General features: G+C 50.8%; 1 protein-coding gene across 1 annotated transcript; it reads left to right on the top strand.

The window, feature by feature from the left end:
- The first annotated feature begins 9,209 nt into the window (after window positions 1–9,209).
- On the top strand, window positions 9,210–15,002 carry nfil3 (nuclear factor, interleukin 3 regulated). Its single transcript, XM_079257127.1, has 2 exons — window positions 9,210–9,600; window positions 13,186–15,002. Exon 2 carries the CDS (start codon window positions 13,283–13,285, stop codon window positions 14,462–14,464), a length of 1,182 nt encoding a protein of 393 aa, XP_079113253.1. The 5' UTR covers window positions 9,210–9,600; window positions 13,186–13,282; the 3' UTR covers window positions 14,465–15,002.
- The last annotated feature ends 288 nt before the right edge of the window (window positions 15,003–15,290 follow it).

Below are 15,290 nucleotides of genomic sequence, written 5' to 3'. Positions count from 1 at the left end.
GAGCCTGAGCTTTGTGTTGGAAAATTGTTATGAGTTTGATTTGTATTAGATATTAGACATATATACATTGATTTGTTGTATTTTGTAGTCCATGTAGATAAAGTTCAGACATTGTACTCATTGTGAACTGCTTTCTTTAACTCATGTATGACCTCTCAATGGAATGCGCTGGTAATGTTAGAGGCAGGAAGAGTTTCCTGCAGCGCATCTGTTTTTGTCAACTGCTTGGTTGACCAGTTGTTTAAAGGTTAAAGGTTAAAGGCAATAAAGTAATATAGTAAGTGATTGATGCTTAGTGAGTTCAGTTTAGTCTTAAATAAGAGATAATGATTGTTTCATATGGTCTGCCCAGCAACAGAGGAGGAGTTTCGAAACTATATAAGCTGTCGACTTTCTTTACTTCTCAGAGATCTCTCCATGTATGACTTACATGTATCATTTGTGTGAATAAACTAACAAAGGCAGTTTGACTCAGCATCGTTGTTTCTCATCCACAAAGATTTTTCCAGCACAGCTTGTGCGCGAGGTTGAGCGGTTCCGACTAGATATAGTTGGACTCACCTCGACGCATGGCTTGGGCTCTGGAACCAGAACCCTCCAGAGGGGCTGGACCTTCTTCCACTCTGGAGTTGCTCATGGTGAGAGGCGCCGAGCAGGTGTGGGCATTCTCATCAGCCCCCAGCTTGGTGCCTGCACGTTGGGGTTTACCCCGGTGGATGAAAGGGTAGTTTCCCTCCGCCTCCGGGTGGGGGGACGGGTCCTGACTGTTGTCTGTGCTTATGCACCGAACAGCAGTTCAGAGTACCCACCCTTTCTGGAGTCCTTGGAGGGAGTGCTGGAGGGGGCTCCTTCTGGGGACTCCATTGTTCTGCTGGGGGACTTCAATGCTCACGTGGGCAATGACAGCGAGACCTGGAGGGGAGTGATTGGGAGGCTCTGAACCCAAATGGTGTTTTGTTATATGACTTCTGTGCTCGTCATGGATTGTCCATAACGAACACCATGTTCCAACATAAGAGTGTCCATATGTACACCTGGCATCAGGACTCCCTGGGCCGCAGTTCGATGATTTTGTAGTCGTATCGTCGGCCACATGCCTTGGACACTCGGGTGAAGAGGGGGGCGGAGCTTCAACTGACCACCACCTGGTGGTGAGTTGGCTCAGATGGTGGGGGAGGAAGCCGGTCAGATCTGGCAGGCCCAAACGTGTTGTGAGGGTCTGCTGGGAACGTCTGGCTGAGTCCCCCGTCAGAGCGAGCTTCAACTCCCACCTTCAGCAGAGCTTCAACCATGTCCCGGGTGAGGCGGGGGACATTGAGTCTGAATGGGCTGTGTTCCGTGCCTCTATTGCTGAGGCGGCCGGCCGGAGCTGTGGCTGTAAGGTCGTTGGTGCCTGTCGTGGCGGTAATCCCAGGACTCGTTGGTGGACACCAGCAGTGAGGGATGCCGCCAAGCTGAAGAAGGAGTCCTATCGGGCCTTCTTGGCCTGTGGGACTCTGGAGGCAGCTGATGGGTACCGGCGGGCTAAGCGGCATGCGGCTTCAGCTGTCGCCAAAGCAAAAACTCGGGCATGGGAGGAGTTCGGCGAGGCCATGGAGAAAGACTTCCGGACGGCTTCGAGGAGATTCTGGTCCACCATCCGGCGGCTCAGGAGGGGGAGCAGTGCTCCATCAATACTGTGTACAGTGGAGGTGGGGAGCTGCTGACCTCAACTCGGGACGTTGTGGGTCGGTGGAGGGAATACTTCGAAGACCTCCTCAATCCTACAAACACGTCTTCCCATGAGGGAGCAGAGCTGGGGGACTCAGGGGTGGACTCTCCTATCTCTGGGGCTGAAGTCGCTGAGGTGGTCAAAAAGCTCCTTGGCGGCAAGGCCCCGGGGGTGGATGAGATCCGCCCGGAGTTCCTTAAGGCTCTGGATGCTGTGGGGCTGTCCTGCTGACACGCCTCTGCAGCATCGCGTGGACATCGGGGGCAGTACCGCTGGACTGGCAGACTGGGGTGGTGGTCCCCCTTTTTAAGAAGGGGGACCGGAGGGTGTGTTCCAATTACAGGGGAATCACACTCCTCAGCCTCCCTGGTAAGGTCTATTCAGGGGTCCTGGAGAGGAGGGTCCGCCGGATAGTCGAATCCCGGATTGAGGAGGAGCAGTGTGGTTTTCGTCCTGGTCGCGGATACCCTCTTTGGGTTCCTGGAGGGGGCATGGGAGTTTGCCCAACCAGTCTACATGTGCTTTGTGGACCTGGAGAAGGCGTTCAACCGTGTCCCCCGGGGGCTCCTGTGGGGGGTACTCCGGGAGTATGGGGTACCGGACCCCCTTGTACGAGCTGTCCGGTCCCTGTACGACAGGTGTCAGAGCTTGGTCCGCATTGCCGGTAGTAAGTCGGATTCGTTTCCGGTGAGGGTTGGACTCCGCCAAGGCTGCCCTTTATCACCGATTCTGTTCATAACTTATATGGACAGAATTTCTAGGCGCAGCCGAGGTGTTGAGGGAATCCGGCTTGGTGGCCTCAGGATTGGGTCCCTGCTTTTTGCAGATGACGTGGTCCTGTTGGCTTCATCTGGCTGTGATCTCCAGCTCTCACTTGAGCGATTCGCGGCCGAGTGTGAAGCGGCTGGGATGAGAATCAGCACCTCCAAATCTGAGACCATGGTCCTCAGCCGGAATAGGGTGGATTGCCCTCTCCGGGTCGGGGGTCAGGTCCTGCCTCAAGTGGAGGAGTTTAAATATCTCGGGGTCTTGTTCACGAGTGAGGGAAGGATGGAGCGTGAGATCGACAGACGGATCGGTGCGGCGTCTGCAGTAATGCGGACTCTGCGCCGGTCTGTCGTGGTGAAGAAGGAGCTGAGCCAGAAGGCGAAGCTCTCCATTTACCAGTCGATCTACGTTCCTACCCTCACCTATGGTCATGAGCTGTGGGTCGTGACCGAAAGAACGAGATCTCGTATACAGGCGGCTGAAATGAGTTTCCTCCGCAGGGTGGCCGGGCTCTCCCTTAGAGATAGGGTGAGGAGCTCAGTCATCCGGGAGGGGCTCAGAGTAGAGCCGCTGCTCCTCCGCATCGAGAGGAACCAGTTGAGGTGGCTCGGGCATCTGGTCAGGATGCCTCCTGGACCTCCCTGGTGAGGTGTTCCAGACACGTCCCTCTGGGAGGAGACCCCGGGGAAGACCCAGGACACGCTGGAGGGATTATATCTCTCGGCTGGCCTGGGAACGCCTCGGGATCCCCCCCGCAGAGTTGGCAAATGTGGCTGGGGAGAGGGAAGTCTGGGCTTCCCTGCTTAGGCTGCTGCCCCCGCGACCCGACCCCGGATAAGCGGCAGAAGATGGATGGATGGATGGACATTAAAATAAAGGATTTTTATCCTATCCTTATTTAGTGGCAAATCTAAAGAAAAGCAAAAATAGAAATAAAATATGACAAATCATTCAAAAGGAGTGGGTAGAAGCATAAGCTTATAAATGATCCCATCCCAGTGATGAGGCAATATAATATCAATAACAACAATAGGAACCCAGTATATTCGTGATACCTACATCATAATAATTTTATCCTTAATATGTCATCATCTAATCAATTACAGTGATGGAGTAATACAGTAATATTACTAATAATACTATTAACAAAAAAAAAAGAAAGTTGGACCGAGTTTCTTTCCGCACCTGCTCATCGAGATGAAATGAAGTGAAAATGAAAAATACTTTATTAATCCCCAAAGGGGGCTGCACGGTGGCATAGTGGTTAGCACTGTGGCCTCACAGCAAGGTCACTGGTTCAATCCTCGGCTGGGGTGGGGTTTGGTCAGTGGCCTTTCTGTGTGCATGTTTGCATGTTCTCCCCGTGTCTGCATGGGTTCTCTCCGGGTTCTCCGGCTTCCTCCCACCATCCAAAGAGGATGATAGGTTAATTGGTTACTCTAAACTGTCCCTAGGAGTGAGCGTGAGTGGTTGTTTGTCTCTGTGTGGCCCTGCGATGGACTGGCGAGCTGTCCAGGCTGTACCCTGCCTTCTGCCCAAAGCCAGCTGGGATAGGCTCCAGCTTCCCCACCACCCTTCACTGGATTAAGCTTTTAGGATGATGAATGAATGAATCCCCAAAGGGAAATTCAATATTGTAGCTTAATACTGCAGCCTTGTTCTGGTTCAGTTTCTCAAGTTGCTTCTTAACCTGATTGCAGGAGACAAACAAGGTGGAGGTCTCAGGATGTCCTGATGTGGAGGGAGATGAAGCTGTGTTCTGGTCCATGACTGAGCTGCAGGGTGACAGATTGGAGGCGTGACAGGAAAGCAGTGGGCTTATGGAGGGTGTGTGGTCTGTTGGGCTGGAGGTAGGGGGTGAACTGAACCTGTTGAAGAATATGTTCAGCTCATTAGCTCTGTCCAGACCTCCATCAGGCTGGTCCCCCTTTAACTTGAAGCCGGTGATCTTCTTCATTCCAGACCACACATCCCTCAGGTTATTCTGCTGGAGCTGACTTTCTAACTTCTTCCTGTAGTCCTCCTTGCACTTCTTAGTTTGTGTTTTAAGTTGTTTTTGTGTTGCCCTCAATAACTCCCTGTCTCCATCCCTGAAGGCTTTCTTTTTGATGTTCAGCAGCTTTTTCAGGTCACTGGTGATCCAGGGTTTGTTATTGGGGAAGCACCTCACTGTTCTTGTTGGGACGATGCTGTCCACACAGAAGTTTATGTAATCTGTCACACACTCAGTCATGGCGTTGATGTCGTCTCCAACGCCCCTGGTAGAGCGGATGGGGGTTTTCAGGCTTGGGCCGATGAGGGGGTGCATAAAATGTTCAGGGCACTTTACTAACATTTAATAGTCTGCTTGAAACATAAGATTTCTAAAAAAACACTTCAAATATTTACAATTGAAGCACTTTATTTATTCAAAACGTCAGCAGGCCACATGTGAGCCTCTGCTGTCCTGTCTTCAGGGAGTTGTGTTAAACGGGAAACAGCAAATCTCTGTGTTACATGCAGCATTAGTCTTGCTCGATAAGGAATCCAGTCCTGATAGAAGGAGGGCATAGAGTTTAGATATTAAGGAAGATATTGAAAAAGTTGAGTGGATGACAGTTTGTTCAAAAGCTCAATCACAAACCATTAATAATGAATGAAATTGTTACAAGTGGCGAACGAGGGCATACTTCACCCCTGAGAAGCTCAATGAAAGGTCCCCTGATATTCCAGCTACATGTGTGAAATGGTTGAGAAGCGCACTTTGATGCAGTGCCTATTGGAATGTCCTAAACTGGGAGCTTTTTGGAAAATGTTAGTCTGCGCTTTAAGTAAAATCACAGGTATTCAGATACCTTGTGAAGCAAGGGTTCTACCCACATTACTTTCCTGTCCACTCCAATGACAAGACTGATGGATTTCGGCATCCTGCAGGCCAGGAGGAGGGTAGCTCTGTCCTCTACACAAGCTTGGATTAGAGAACTGGCAACATGTGTTACATTAGAAAAACTAACTTCTGTAATTAGGAGTGAAATGCAAGTATTCAAAGTGTGGAAACCCTTGATGGGCTTTCTTCAGCAACAATAGACCATACTTATAAAAATAAGGCTGAGTGCGACCCCCCCCCTTTATTTTACACGTGTGTATTTTTGGTTTGTAGGAAGATGTGTTTACCCTGACTCAACTGGTAGGCTTGTGTGTTGTATGTTTATTGTCATGATGTGGTGTTTTGTGTTTCTCCTTCGTTCTGGTTCCCTGTTTTGGTTTGTAGTTTGCCATGTTTAGTTCTCTGGTGTCTCGGTTCCATGTTCATTAGTTTCACCTGTGTTCAGTTCGTTCATCTGTGTCACCTGAGTCTGGTTTGGTTCAGTGTAGTTCTAGTCCTCACTTGTTGGTTTTCTTTGCTGGATCATTTTGCTGTGAGTTCCCTGCGTTAGTCCCCTGAGTTGCATCCCAGTTCCCGACTCCTGCGTTTGGGTTCCACACCTTCACCCCCCACGTCCCCGTCCTGACATTTATAAAATCAATAAAAACATAGAAAAAGACAGAAAAGTAAAGATAGAAACTTCTGTGTTGTTTTTCTGGTAATTAAAACTATTAAAAGTCAAAGTTTAAATGATGTCATGTTGAAGTAATTAACATATACATTAATGTACAATGCAGAATTTGATTCTGTAAAACTCTAAACCTTCTTTAACATTTATTTATTGTTATTATTTCAGGTCTAGCAGTAGTTATTTGTCAGTAGCAGTCAGACTTGGCTCAATGAACAGTACCTACCGTCTGTTTCATCAGAGCTCTATCTAGTAACACCTCTGGTCATCAGAAGTGGGTTTCGCTCCATCAGGATCCCTCTCTTCTTCTCCTCAGATTCTTCCTCCGATCACAGCTGCTACAACGGCAGTGGGGCAGACTACCGAGGAACCATCAGTGTTACTAAATCCGGTCATGTCTGCCAGCCGTGGAGTGCTCAGTTTCCTCACAGTCACCACCTCTCCCAGGAATACCCCGAGCTCTGGGGAAGTCACAACTTCTGCAGGAACCCGGGAGGCCAGATGCAGGCGCCGTGGTGCTTCACTCTGGACCCACAGGTCAGAATGGACCTGTGTGACGTCGCTCCCTGCAGTAAGTACACCTGAACATGTTGTGTAACCTAGTTTTTAACTGAGTGGTAATAAAAATGAACATCATGTGAGAAAAATCAACACAAAAAATACATTTTCTATGAGATTCACAATCATTTCTTTAAAAACGTATTCCAGTTCATTATGATCCACATGAATTAGTTCCTTATAGAACTCCAACAATGGCAGGTTAGGAAGCTGTGTGTATAAAACCAGACTGATTAATAAAGATCCTCAACCCAAGCTTTATTCTGATATTTTTCCATGATGCTCCAAATATTTACAGTTGGAGGAAGCAGAGAAGACAGCAGTGTTTCTGGATCCTGTAGTGATTTCCAGTAGATAATCATGTCTGCTTTTAATGCACCAGCATCCAGCCTTGTCCCATGCATGCAGAGACTCCTCCGGATCCTCTGGATCAGTGGATGATACTCGACACCAGGGGTGCCCAAGTCCGGTCCTGGAGATCTACCATCCTGCTGTTTTTAGGTGCAACCCTTCTCCAACACACCTGAATCAGGTAAGTGTCTCGTTAGCAGCCTCTGCAGAGCTGGAAGACATGCAGAAGAGGAGTTCAGTTGTTTGACTCAGCTGGGCTGGACAGGGGTTGCATCTAAAGGTTGCAGGATGGGAGATCTCCAGGACTGGACTGGACCCCTGCTGGTCACCATAGACAGTGGATCTTTAAAGGTTTTTTCTCATTTTCACATCTAGTTTGTCTCAGATCTTTTCATCTGAGTGACTCTCTGAAATGACAACTTTTTACACGTGTTGCTGTATCACATTCATATTTTCCATCACAAGATAAAAAGTCCTTTATCTTCTACTAGGAATTAATATAGAGTCAACTTTCTCTGAAATTATGGTTCAACGTGTTGTAATGTTGCTTTCTAATGTACATGGTCCACATAAATGCAGCTTTATGTCTGTAGCAGAACAGGAAGTAAGGAGCTGTGTGGAACCTAACTCTGTTTTCTCTACATCTCATGATCAACAGAACCTCCAGAGAACCCGAGGAACGAGATCCTGTTCATCCTCATCCCTGCAGTGGATGGATGGTCACATTTCCGGCCTGTTCCCAGTTAAACCAGTCTGATCTGTTGACAATTGATCTAATTACTTGTCAAATGCTTGTCCAGTTGTTACTGGTTTGTACCAGTTACTTTCCAGGCTCCTGTTCCAACGTTTTACAGATGTGTTGCTGATTCTGATTCATTTCCATCCTTCAGTTTCATCATCTGATATGTTGTTTATCTCCTGCTCACTGCAGAAATAAAATCTTCATTTTATTTCAATGTCACTTTTTTGCAATTTAATTAGCAGCTAGCACACATGACCTTATATTTCACAGGTCGACAGGATGAAGTTATTACACAACTTCTTAAACAGCAGAGGGATAAAACTGGATGTAGTCATGTGCAGCCCTTCAAATATTCATGTTATAAAGATCTGCAGGACCCCCAGAGGGCAGCAGAGGGAACAAAGTCTCTGCAGGAGATCATCCTGTAATGTGTGGCTACCTGGCTGAGGGAGAACTGAGGTCCACACACATCTTCACATGTGAACCAGGATGTTCCGGGCAGGTCTGTATGATGTTTGCATAGTCAGAGATACGTAATGTTTCATGTTCATGTTTTCTGTGAAGGACTGGCGAGCTGACCGGGGTGTTCCCGCCTTTCGCCCACAGACTGCTGGGATAGGCTCCAGCTTCCCCGCCACCCTTCATCGGACTCAGTGGTTAGGATGATGGATCAATGAATGTTCATGTTTTCACTGAGGGGCATCAGCGCTGCTGGTTTATTATCAAACCACTTTTGACTTTTTCCCCAATTTGTTCAATGAAAAATATAATTAAGTTTTGAGAATTTCTTTTATGATTAAAACAAGAAATTGTTTAATGTGGATTTTAGCTCAGTTTGTACAACTTAGTCCTTATTGTTTGTGCTTGCAGACACATATCCTTATTCACTGCCACACACTCATATAGTCACCGTGATTTTTACATTTATATTATTAACCTTTATTGTAACAGGTAATTGCCATTTAGATGACAAAACATATCTTTAGGGGAGCCTGACCAAAACAGCAGCATCTGAATTCCAGCTATCATTTTAACACTCAAAAATGACATAAAGAAACAGTATAAAAATAAATATGAAGCTTAGAGGACAAAACAGGGAAACGACAGGTAGATTAAATATAATGACAAGGGAAACAAGCCAAAAGTGGATTCATAGATCCACCAGTGTGAGAGTGTGCATATGGCAGGTGAATCCTTCACACGGAGGGCCATAAGGTCCCTGATCTGAGAGCTTTAGGGACTGTGGTCCAGACAGCTTCTAGAGACCGATCGGAGCCATAAAGCAGGTCTACACATATCTAGGTCTACAATTAAGTTTAGCTTTGCTAACAAGGTGTTTTCTACATGTTAATGATCATCAGGTAAAATGCCTACATGTGGCCCCCTCCGCACTTTCTAAGCCTTTTGTATTTTCTGACCCCCCCCCCCGTCAGGTCCAGCCACAGACTGCATATAAAAGGTTCCAGGGTGCATCTAGCAATAAACAAATGAAAGAATAGAGTCATGCCACACAGCTTCACATCTTTTATTCCACTTTTTTACGGCGAGCTGGGAGCTGCAGATGATCTCTTCTTTAAATGCCAAACATCGCGGGGCTTTGTGATGTCGGAGAGAAAAAGACTCCTTATGTACTCTGCGTGACATCATGTTCAATAAGAGTTGAGCTTCCTGCTGAGGTCAGCGGTGATTGGTTGAAGTCAGAAAATATTGCGCTCCTATTGGCTGAGGCAGCTGTCACTCAATCCACGCTGCCAATACACTTAATCAGTGACCTACTAACACAGATCTATGAGTCACTGACCACCTTGAGAGGAAAAAGCCCAGGAAGAAGAGGGCTAGTTTGGAAGTTTTATTTCTTTTGAATCGGATTTAAAACCTGCGCGAGCTCTCTGATTTGGACACGCGTGGGAGCCCCGGACCGAACCACCGAGCAGCCGGTAGGAAAGGTTCAGTTTGACTCCGATCCTCTGCAGATGGTGTGTTTGTGAACGCCCCGGTCTCACATTTCACTGTCATGTGGCTGGTCGCCTCTGGATGTGGGCGAGTCCTGGTCCTGATCCTGGCCCAGGTCCTGGTCCCGGTTCCAGCCCTGTTCCTGGTCCTGGTCCTGGTCCCGGTCCTGGCCCAGGTCCTGGTCCCGGTTCCAGCCCTGTTCCTGGTCCTGGTCCTGGTCCCGGTCCCGGTCCTGGCCCAGGTCCTGGTCCCGGTTCCAGCCCTGTTCCTGGTCCTGGTCCCGGTCCCGGTCCTGGCCCAGGTCCTGGTCCCGGTTCCAGCCCTGTTCCTGGTCCTGATCCTGGCCCAGGTCCTGGTGCCGGTTCCAGCCCTGGTCCTGGTCCTGGTCCTGGTCCTGGCCCAGGTCCTGTTCCTGGTCCTGGTCCCTGGTAGCCCTGGAAGCGGGGTTCGGGGCGGATCATGATGTTGGGGAAGTTGGGATGACTTGGGATGGGGGGGGGTTATTGTGTAATAGGGACACCCCCCCCCCCCAACCACCACCGTTGGTGCCACATCGGCAAATGTTGCATAATGTCGGCAGGCTGCGCTGCGGGATGGGGGGGGGGGGGGGGGGGGGGGGGGGGTTATTGTGTAATGGGGACACAATGAAGGAATGTGGGGCAGCAGGACGTGATGACGGCCGACCCTGCACGCGCACAGCCGGCCTGTCACCCTGCGCCAAACTTAGCGCCTATTTTTATCCCGCTCAGGTTCACATTTAGTCTCCATGTAATCAAAACTCGGCCGGTTGGTCCACGCGACCAGGTCCCCGTAAGTGACATCACATCTACCTGCTGGTCCTGCAGGTCCGGCTTCAGGGCCGGAGAGGAGACGGTGTGATGAAGTCCTCCCTCTTCTCCTCTGAAGGTTCCTGTGGGATCAAACACCTCCTGATCCATTCATTCCGCCGGGTCGATCCCAGCGCGGCACCTGGACAGGTAACCGCAGGGAAACCTCTGGGGCTGCGACCATTTGCTTTCGTCCCCATTCAATTCGATTTGATTTATTTTGGCTGCCGATTCGATTTTAATGGCGATTCTCCCAATTCCTGATATTACTGGTTTTTGCAGACTACAAACAAAAAACTGTACAAAACTTTTTTTCTTGATTTCAGTTAGGAAAGAAAACCTGCTAACCAGCCCGTCGTGCTGCTGCTACCATGCCCATGAAGACACTAAAACCATCAATAAAAATGGGAAAAAAAATCATAATGGTTTATTTTTAGTTATTTAAAATAAAAAAATTAACAAAAAAAATGTATTTTAAAATTGTGAAACAAAAAAATCCTGATTTTTAATTTTCTTTATTGGATTTTCCCACCGCGAGTAGCCACTCTGCCCCTGTGCAGCCCGATGTCTGGCTGAATTTAGATCAGTCTTGGAGAAAAAGATCATTAAAAGGTGGAAGACAAAACAATCGAAGCCGTGGAGCAAAACGTGTTTTTCTCCTTTTTAATACGAACCACGTAGAAGCTGAACCGTTTGATCCCAGTCAGCCTGCAGACGGGACGTTTCCGCGCAGTCGGGACGTTTCCGCGCAGTCGGGACGTTTCCCCGCAGTCGGGACGTTTCCGCGCAGACGGGACGTTTCCGCGCAGTCGGGACGTTTCCGCGCAGTCGGGACGTTTCCGCGCAGACGGGCCGTTTCCCCGCAGTCGGGACGTTTCCGCGCAGTCGGGACGTTTCCGCGCAGACGGGACGTTTCCCCGCAGTCGGGACGTTTCCGCGCAGACGGGCCGTTTCCCCGCAGTCGGGACGTTTCCGCGCAGTCGGGACGTTTCCGCGCAGACGGGACGTTTCCCCGCAGTCGGGACGTTTCCGCGCAGACGGGACGTTTCCCCGCAGTCGGGACGTTTCCGCGCAGACGGGACGTTTCCCCGCAGTCGGGCCGTTTCCGCGCAGTCGGGACGTTTCCGCGCAGACGGGCCGTTTCCGCGCAGTCGGGACGTTTCCGCGCAGACGGGACGTTTCCGCGCAGACGGGCCGTTTCCGCGCAGTCGGGACGTTTCCGCGCAGACGGGACGTTTCCCCGCAGTCGGGCCGTTTCCGCGCAGACGTGACGTTTCCGCGCAGACGGGCCGTTTCCGCGCAGACGGGACGTTTCCCCGCAGTCGGGACGTTTCCGCGCAGACGGGACGTTTCCCCGCAGTCGGGCCGTTTCCGCGCAGACGTGACGTTTCCGCGCAGTCGGGACGTTTCCGCGCAGTCGGGACGTTTCCCCGCAGACGTGACGTTTCCGCGCAGTCGGGACGTTTCCGCGCAGTCGTGACGTTTCCGCGCAGACGTGACGTTTCCGCGCAGACGGGCCGTTTCCGCGCAGACGGGACGTTTCCCCGCAGTCGGGCCGTTTCCGCGCAGACGTGACGTTTCCGCGCAGACGGGCCGTTTCCGCGCAGACGGGACGTTTCCCCGCAGTCGGGACGTTTCCGCGCAGACGGGACGTTTCCCCGCAGTCGGGCCGTTTCCGCGCAGACGTGACGTTTCCGCGCAGTCGGGACGTTTCCGCGCAGTCGGGACGTTTCCCCGCAGACGTGACGTTTCCGCGCAGTCGGGACGTTTCCGCGCAGTCGGGACGTTTCTGCGCAGTCGTGACGTTTCCGCGCAGACGTGACGTTTCCGCGCAGACGTGACGTTTCCGCGCAGACGGGCCGTTTCCGCGCAGACGTGACGTTTCCCCGCAGTCGGGACGTTTCCGCGCAGTCGGGACGTTTCCGCGCAGTCGGGCCGTTTCCGCGCAGTCGGGCCGTTTCCGCGCAGACGTGACGTTTCCGCGCAGTCGGGACGTTTCCGCGCAGTCGGGACGTTTCCGCGCAGACGTGACGTTTCCGCGCAGTCGGGACGTTTCCGCGCAGTCGGGACGTTTCTGCGCAGTCGTGACGTTTCCGCGCAGACGTGACGTTTCCGCGCAGACGTGACGTTTCCGCGCAGACGGGCCGTTTCCGCGCAGACGTGACGTTTCCCCGCAGTCGGGACGTTTCCGCGCAGTCGGGACGTTTCTGCGCAGTCGTGACGTTTCCGCGCAGACGTGACGTTTCCGCGCAGACGGGCCGTTTCCGCGCAGACGTGACGTTTCCCCGCAGACGGGACGTTTCCGCGCAGTCGGGACTGGGATCCGGGTCCCACTCTGGAGATTCCTTTCTCTGCTGTTTTGTTTAACGGATCTTTGAACCCAGACAGACTCTTTCCTCTCAGTTCTCCTGCAGACCAGTTCTGACTGGTTTCTGTGATCCAGTTTGTCTCCTGCAGACCAGTTCTGACTGGTTTCTGTGATCCAGTTTGTCTCCTGCAGACCAGTTCTGACTGGTTTCTGTGATCCAGTTTGTCTCCTGCAGACCAGTTCTGACTGGTTTCTGTGATCCAGTTTGTCTCCTGCTGACCAGTTCTGACTGGTTTCTGTGATCCAGTTTGTCTCCTGCAGACCAGTTCTGACTGGTTTCTGTGATCCAGTTTGTCTCCTGCTGGACCTGTCCTGCTTGGTTTGTTACATGTCTGATAAGAGCGCAGCTGAAGGCTCTCCTGTTGTCCTTCCAGATTCCATCGTCCAGCGTGAGCGCTGCCTTGGACCGCCAGCAGGATGGGTAACAGTTAGAGACCCGGGTCCTGGCTGACTGCAGCAAACGTCCATAATATGCAATCCATCAAGCAGGAGACGGACTCTGGCGAGTCCTACAGCGGAGACGATGCTCTGCTGCTGGCCGTGGCGCTGCAAGGCGCCAACCCGGACCTGATGGGCCACAACATCTCTTCAGTTCCCTTCAAGGCTAAAGCCATGTGTCGCAGGAAGAGGGAGTTCATCCCGGACGACAAGAAGGACACCATCTACTGGGAAAGACGACGTAAAAACAATGAGGCAGCCAAGCGGTCCAGGGAGAAGCGGCGGAGAAACGACATGGTGCTGGAGAACAAGTTGATGGCTCTGGGCGAAGAGAACGCCTCTCTGAGGGCCGAGCTGTTGTCTCTGAAGCGGAAGTTCGGCCTGGTGAGCTCAGCAGCGTACACTCAGGAGGTCCAGAAGCTGTCCAGCTCATCGTCTGCCAGCAGCCAGCGGGACTTTCTGTCTCCTCACAGCAGTCGGGAGCCCCTTCCGCTGCGCAGTAGCTGCATATCCGTCATCAAACACTCACCTCTCCTTCCTGAGACGCCTTTGGGGAGTTTCGCCATCTGCAAGATGGCTGATGTGAAGCAGGAACCAGCAGAGAGGGGCAACAGTCCATACGAACTTTATAGGACCTGCATGACCAGGCACCTGCCTGACGCCTACTCCCAGCCCGCCTCCTTCATGCGGATCACCTGCTCCTCCAGCAATTCGCCCAGAACCTCCGAAGACGGCGCCGTCAGCAAGTCATCGGACGGCGAGGATGAGCAGCAGGTCCCCAAAGGGTTAATTCCGTCTGTAGCCGACCCCCAGAGCGTCATTGTCTCCACACACAAAGTGCCCGACGCCGCCTCCTCGGCTTTGCCCCACAAGCTCCGGATCAAGTCCAGAACCACTCATATCAAAATGGAAACAGTTGACCCAGAGTACGAGTCCTCCAGGAAGTCCTCCTCTCCAGTCAGTTCTTCAGGGGGCGACCTGAACCCTCTGGACCAGTCGGGGTGCGCACGGACCCCCCACTACCCTCTGTCTCTGCAGGTCACCAGCATGCTGCACTGGACCCACCGCTCTGAAAGCAAGCAGAACCATGTCCAGACCTTTCTAGACCTAAAAGAGACTTTGTGTGGGGCCTCAAAAGTTGAGGGATCCACCACCCCGCCTGCCGACCCCCCCACTGCAGCCGGCGTCGGCGATGGAGTCCACCCCCCCTCCTGATGCTGGCGTCTGACTTCCCGCCAGGTCAGTGCAGAGGAGAAGATTCGGCTCTGTTCCAGACCTCGGGCTTGTTGCGTTGCCGTCGGCGCTGAAAGATGTGGGATTTTACTCTAGTCTTTGATGTGAAACACTGTTGTGTTGAAATCCTTCACTTTGCTCCACCTAGCTTCATAAAGCTGCTGAAAAGACCCGTTGATCCTTTCTGTCCCATCAACTTTAATTCACCCTGATTTGCCTTAAAAAAGAAATTTCTCATGTTTGTAAAGATGAATTTTTCATCCATCTGCAGGTTAAAGTGAGATTCTTACCTTTTCTCACAAAACCATTCCTTACTTTACTATAAATGGCATAAAAATACATTTCTATGTTCCAAGTATCCAAAATAAACAGTTAAATACTACCTTTAGTACCATTAGCATTATTAGACTTAAATCAGCAAGTAGATCAAGTCAACTAAAGCAGTTTGTGTGTTTTTACAGCATTTTGCCTGACAAGTTAAACATTTCATGTAATGGTGACTTTTGTCTACAATAAATGTCTCGCCACTGAACCAGGAAGTCTTCATGTTGTCCTCATTTATTAGTCCATACCCAAACCCAGGTTTCTATCATAAAAAGAAAAACATAAAGTCTGATCAAGTCATAACTTATTCCAAGTTAAAATAAATATGTTTCATATTAAAACTGAGACGTTTTATCATCTCAATCTGAGCTGATTGTAAAATCTACAACCGGTCACGTTACCGACCTGGTCCCGGTTAAACCGGTCACGTTACCGACCTGGTCCCGGTTAAACCGGCCACGTTACCGACCTGGTCCCGGTTAAA

Source organism: Telmatherina bonti, assembly GCF_933228915.1.
Source record: "Telmatherina bonti genome assembly, chromosome: 17".
NCBI classification, from domain to species: Eukaryota; Metazoa; Chordata; class Actinopteri; order Atheriniformes; family Telmatherinidae; genus Telmatherina; species Telmatherina bonti.
This window is presented reverse-complemented; position numbering and strand designations above follow the sequence as displayed.

Coding starts and splice junctions, on each gene's coding strand:
- nfil3 (XM_079257127.1), top strand. CDS start 13,283: ATGCAATCCATCAAGCAGGAGACGGACTCTGGCGAGTCCTACAGCGGA.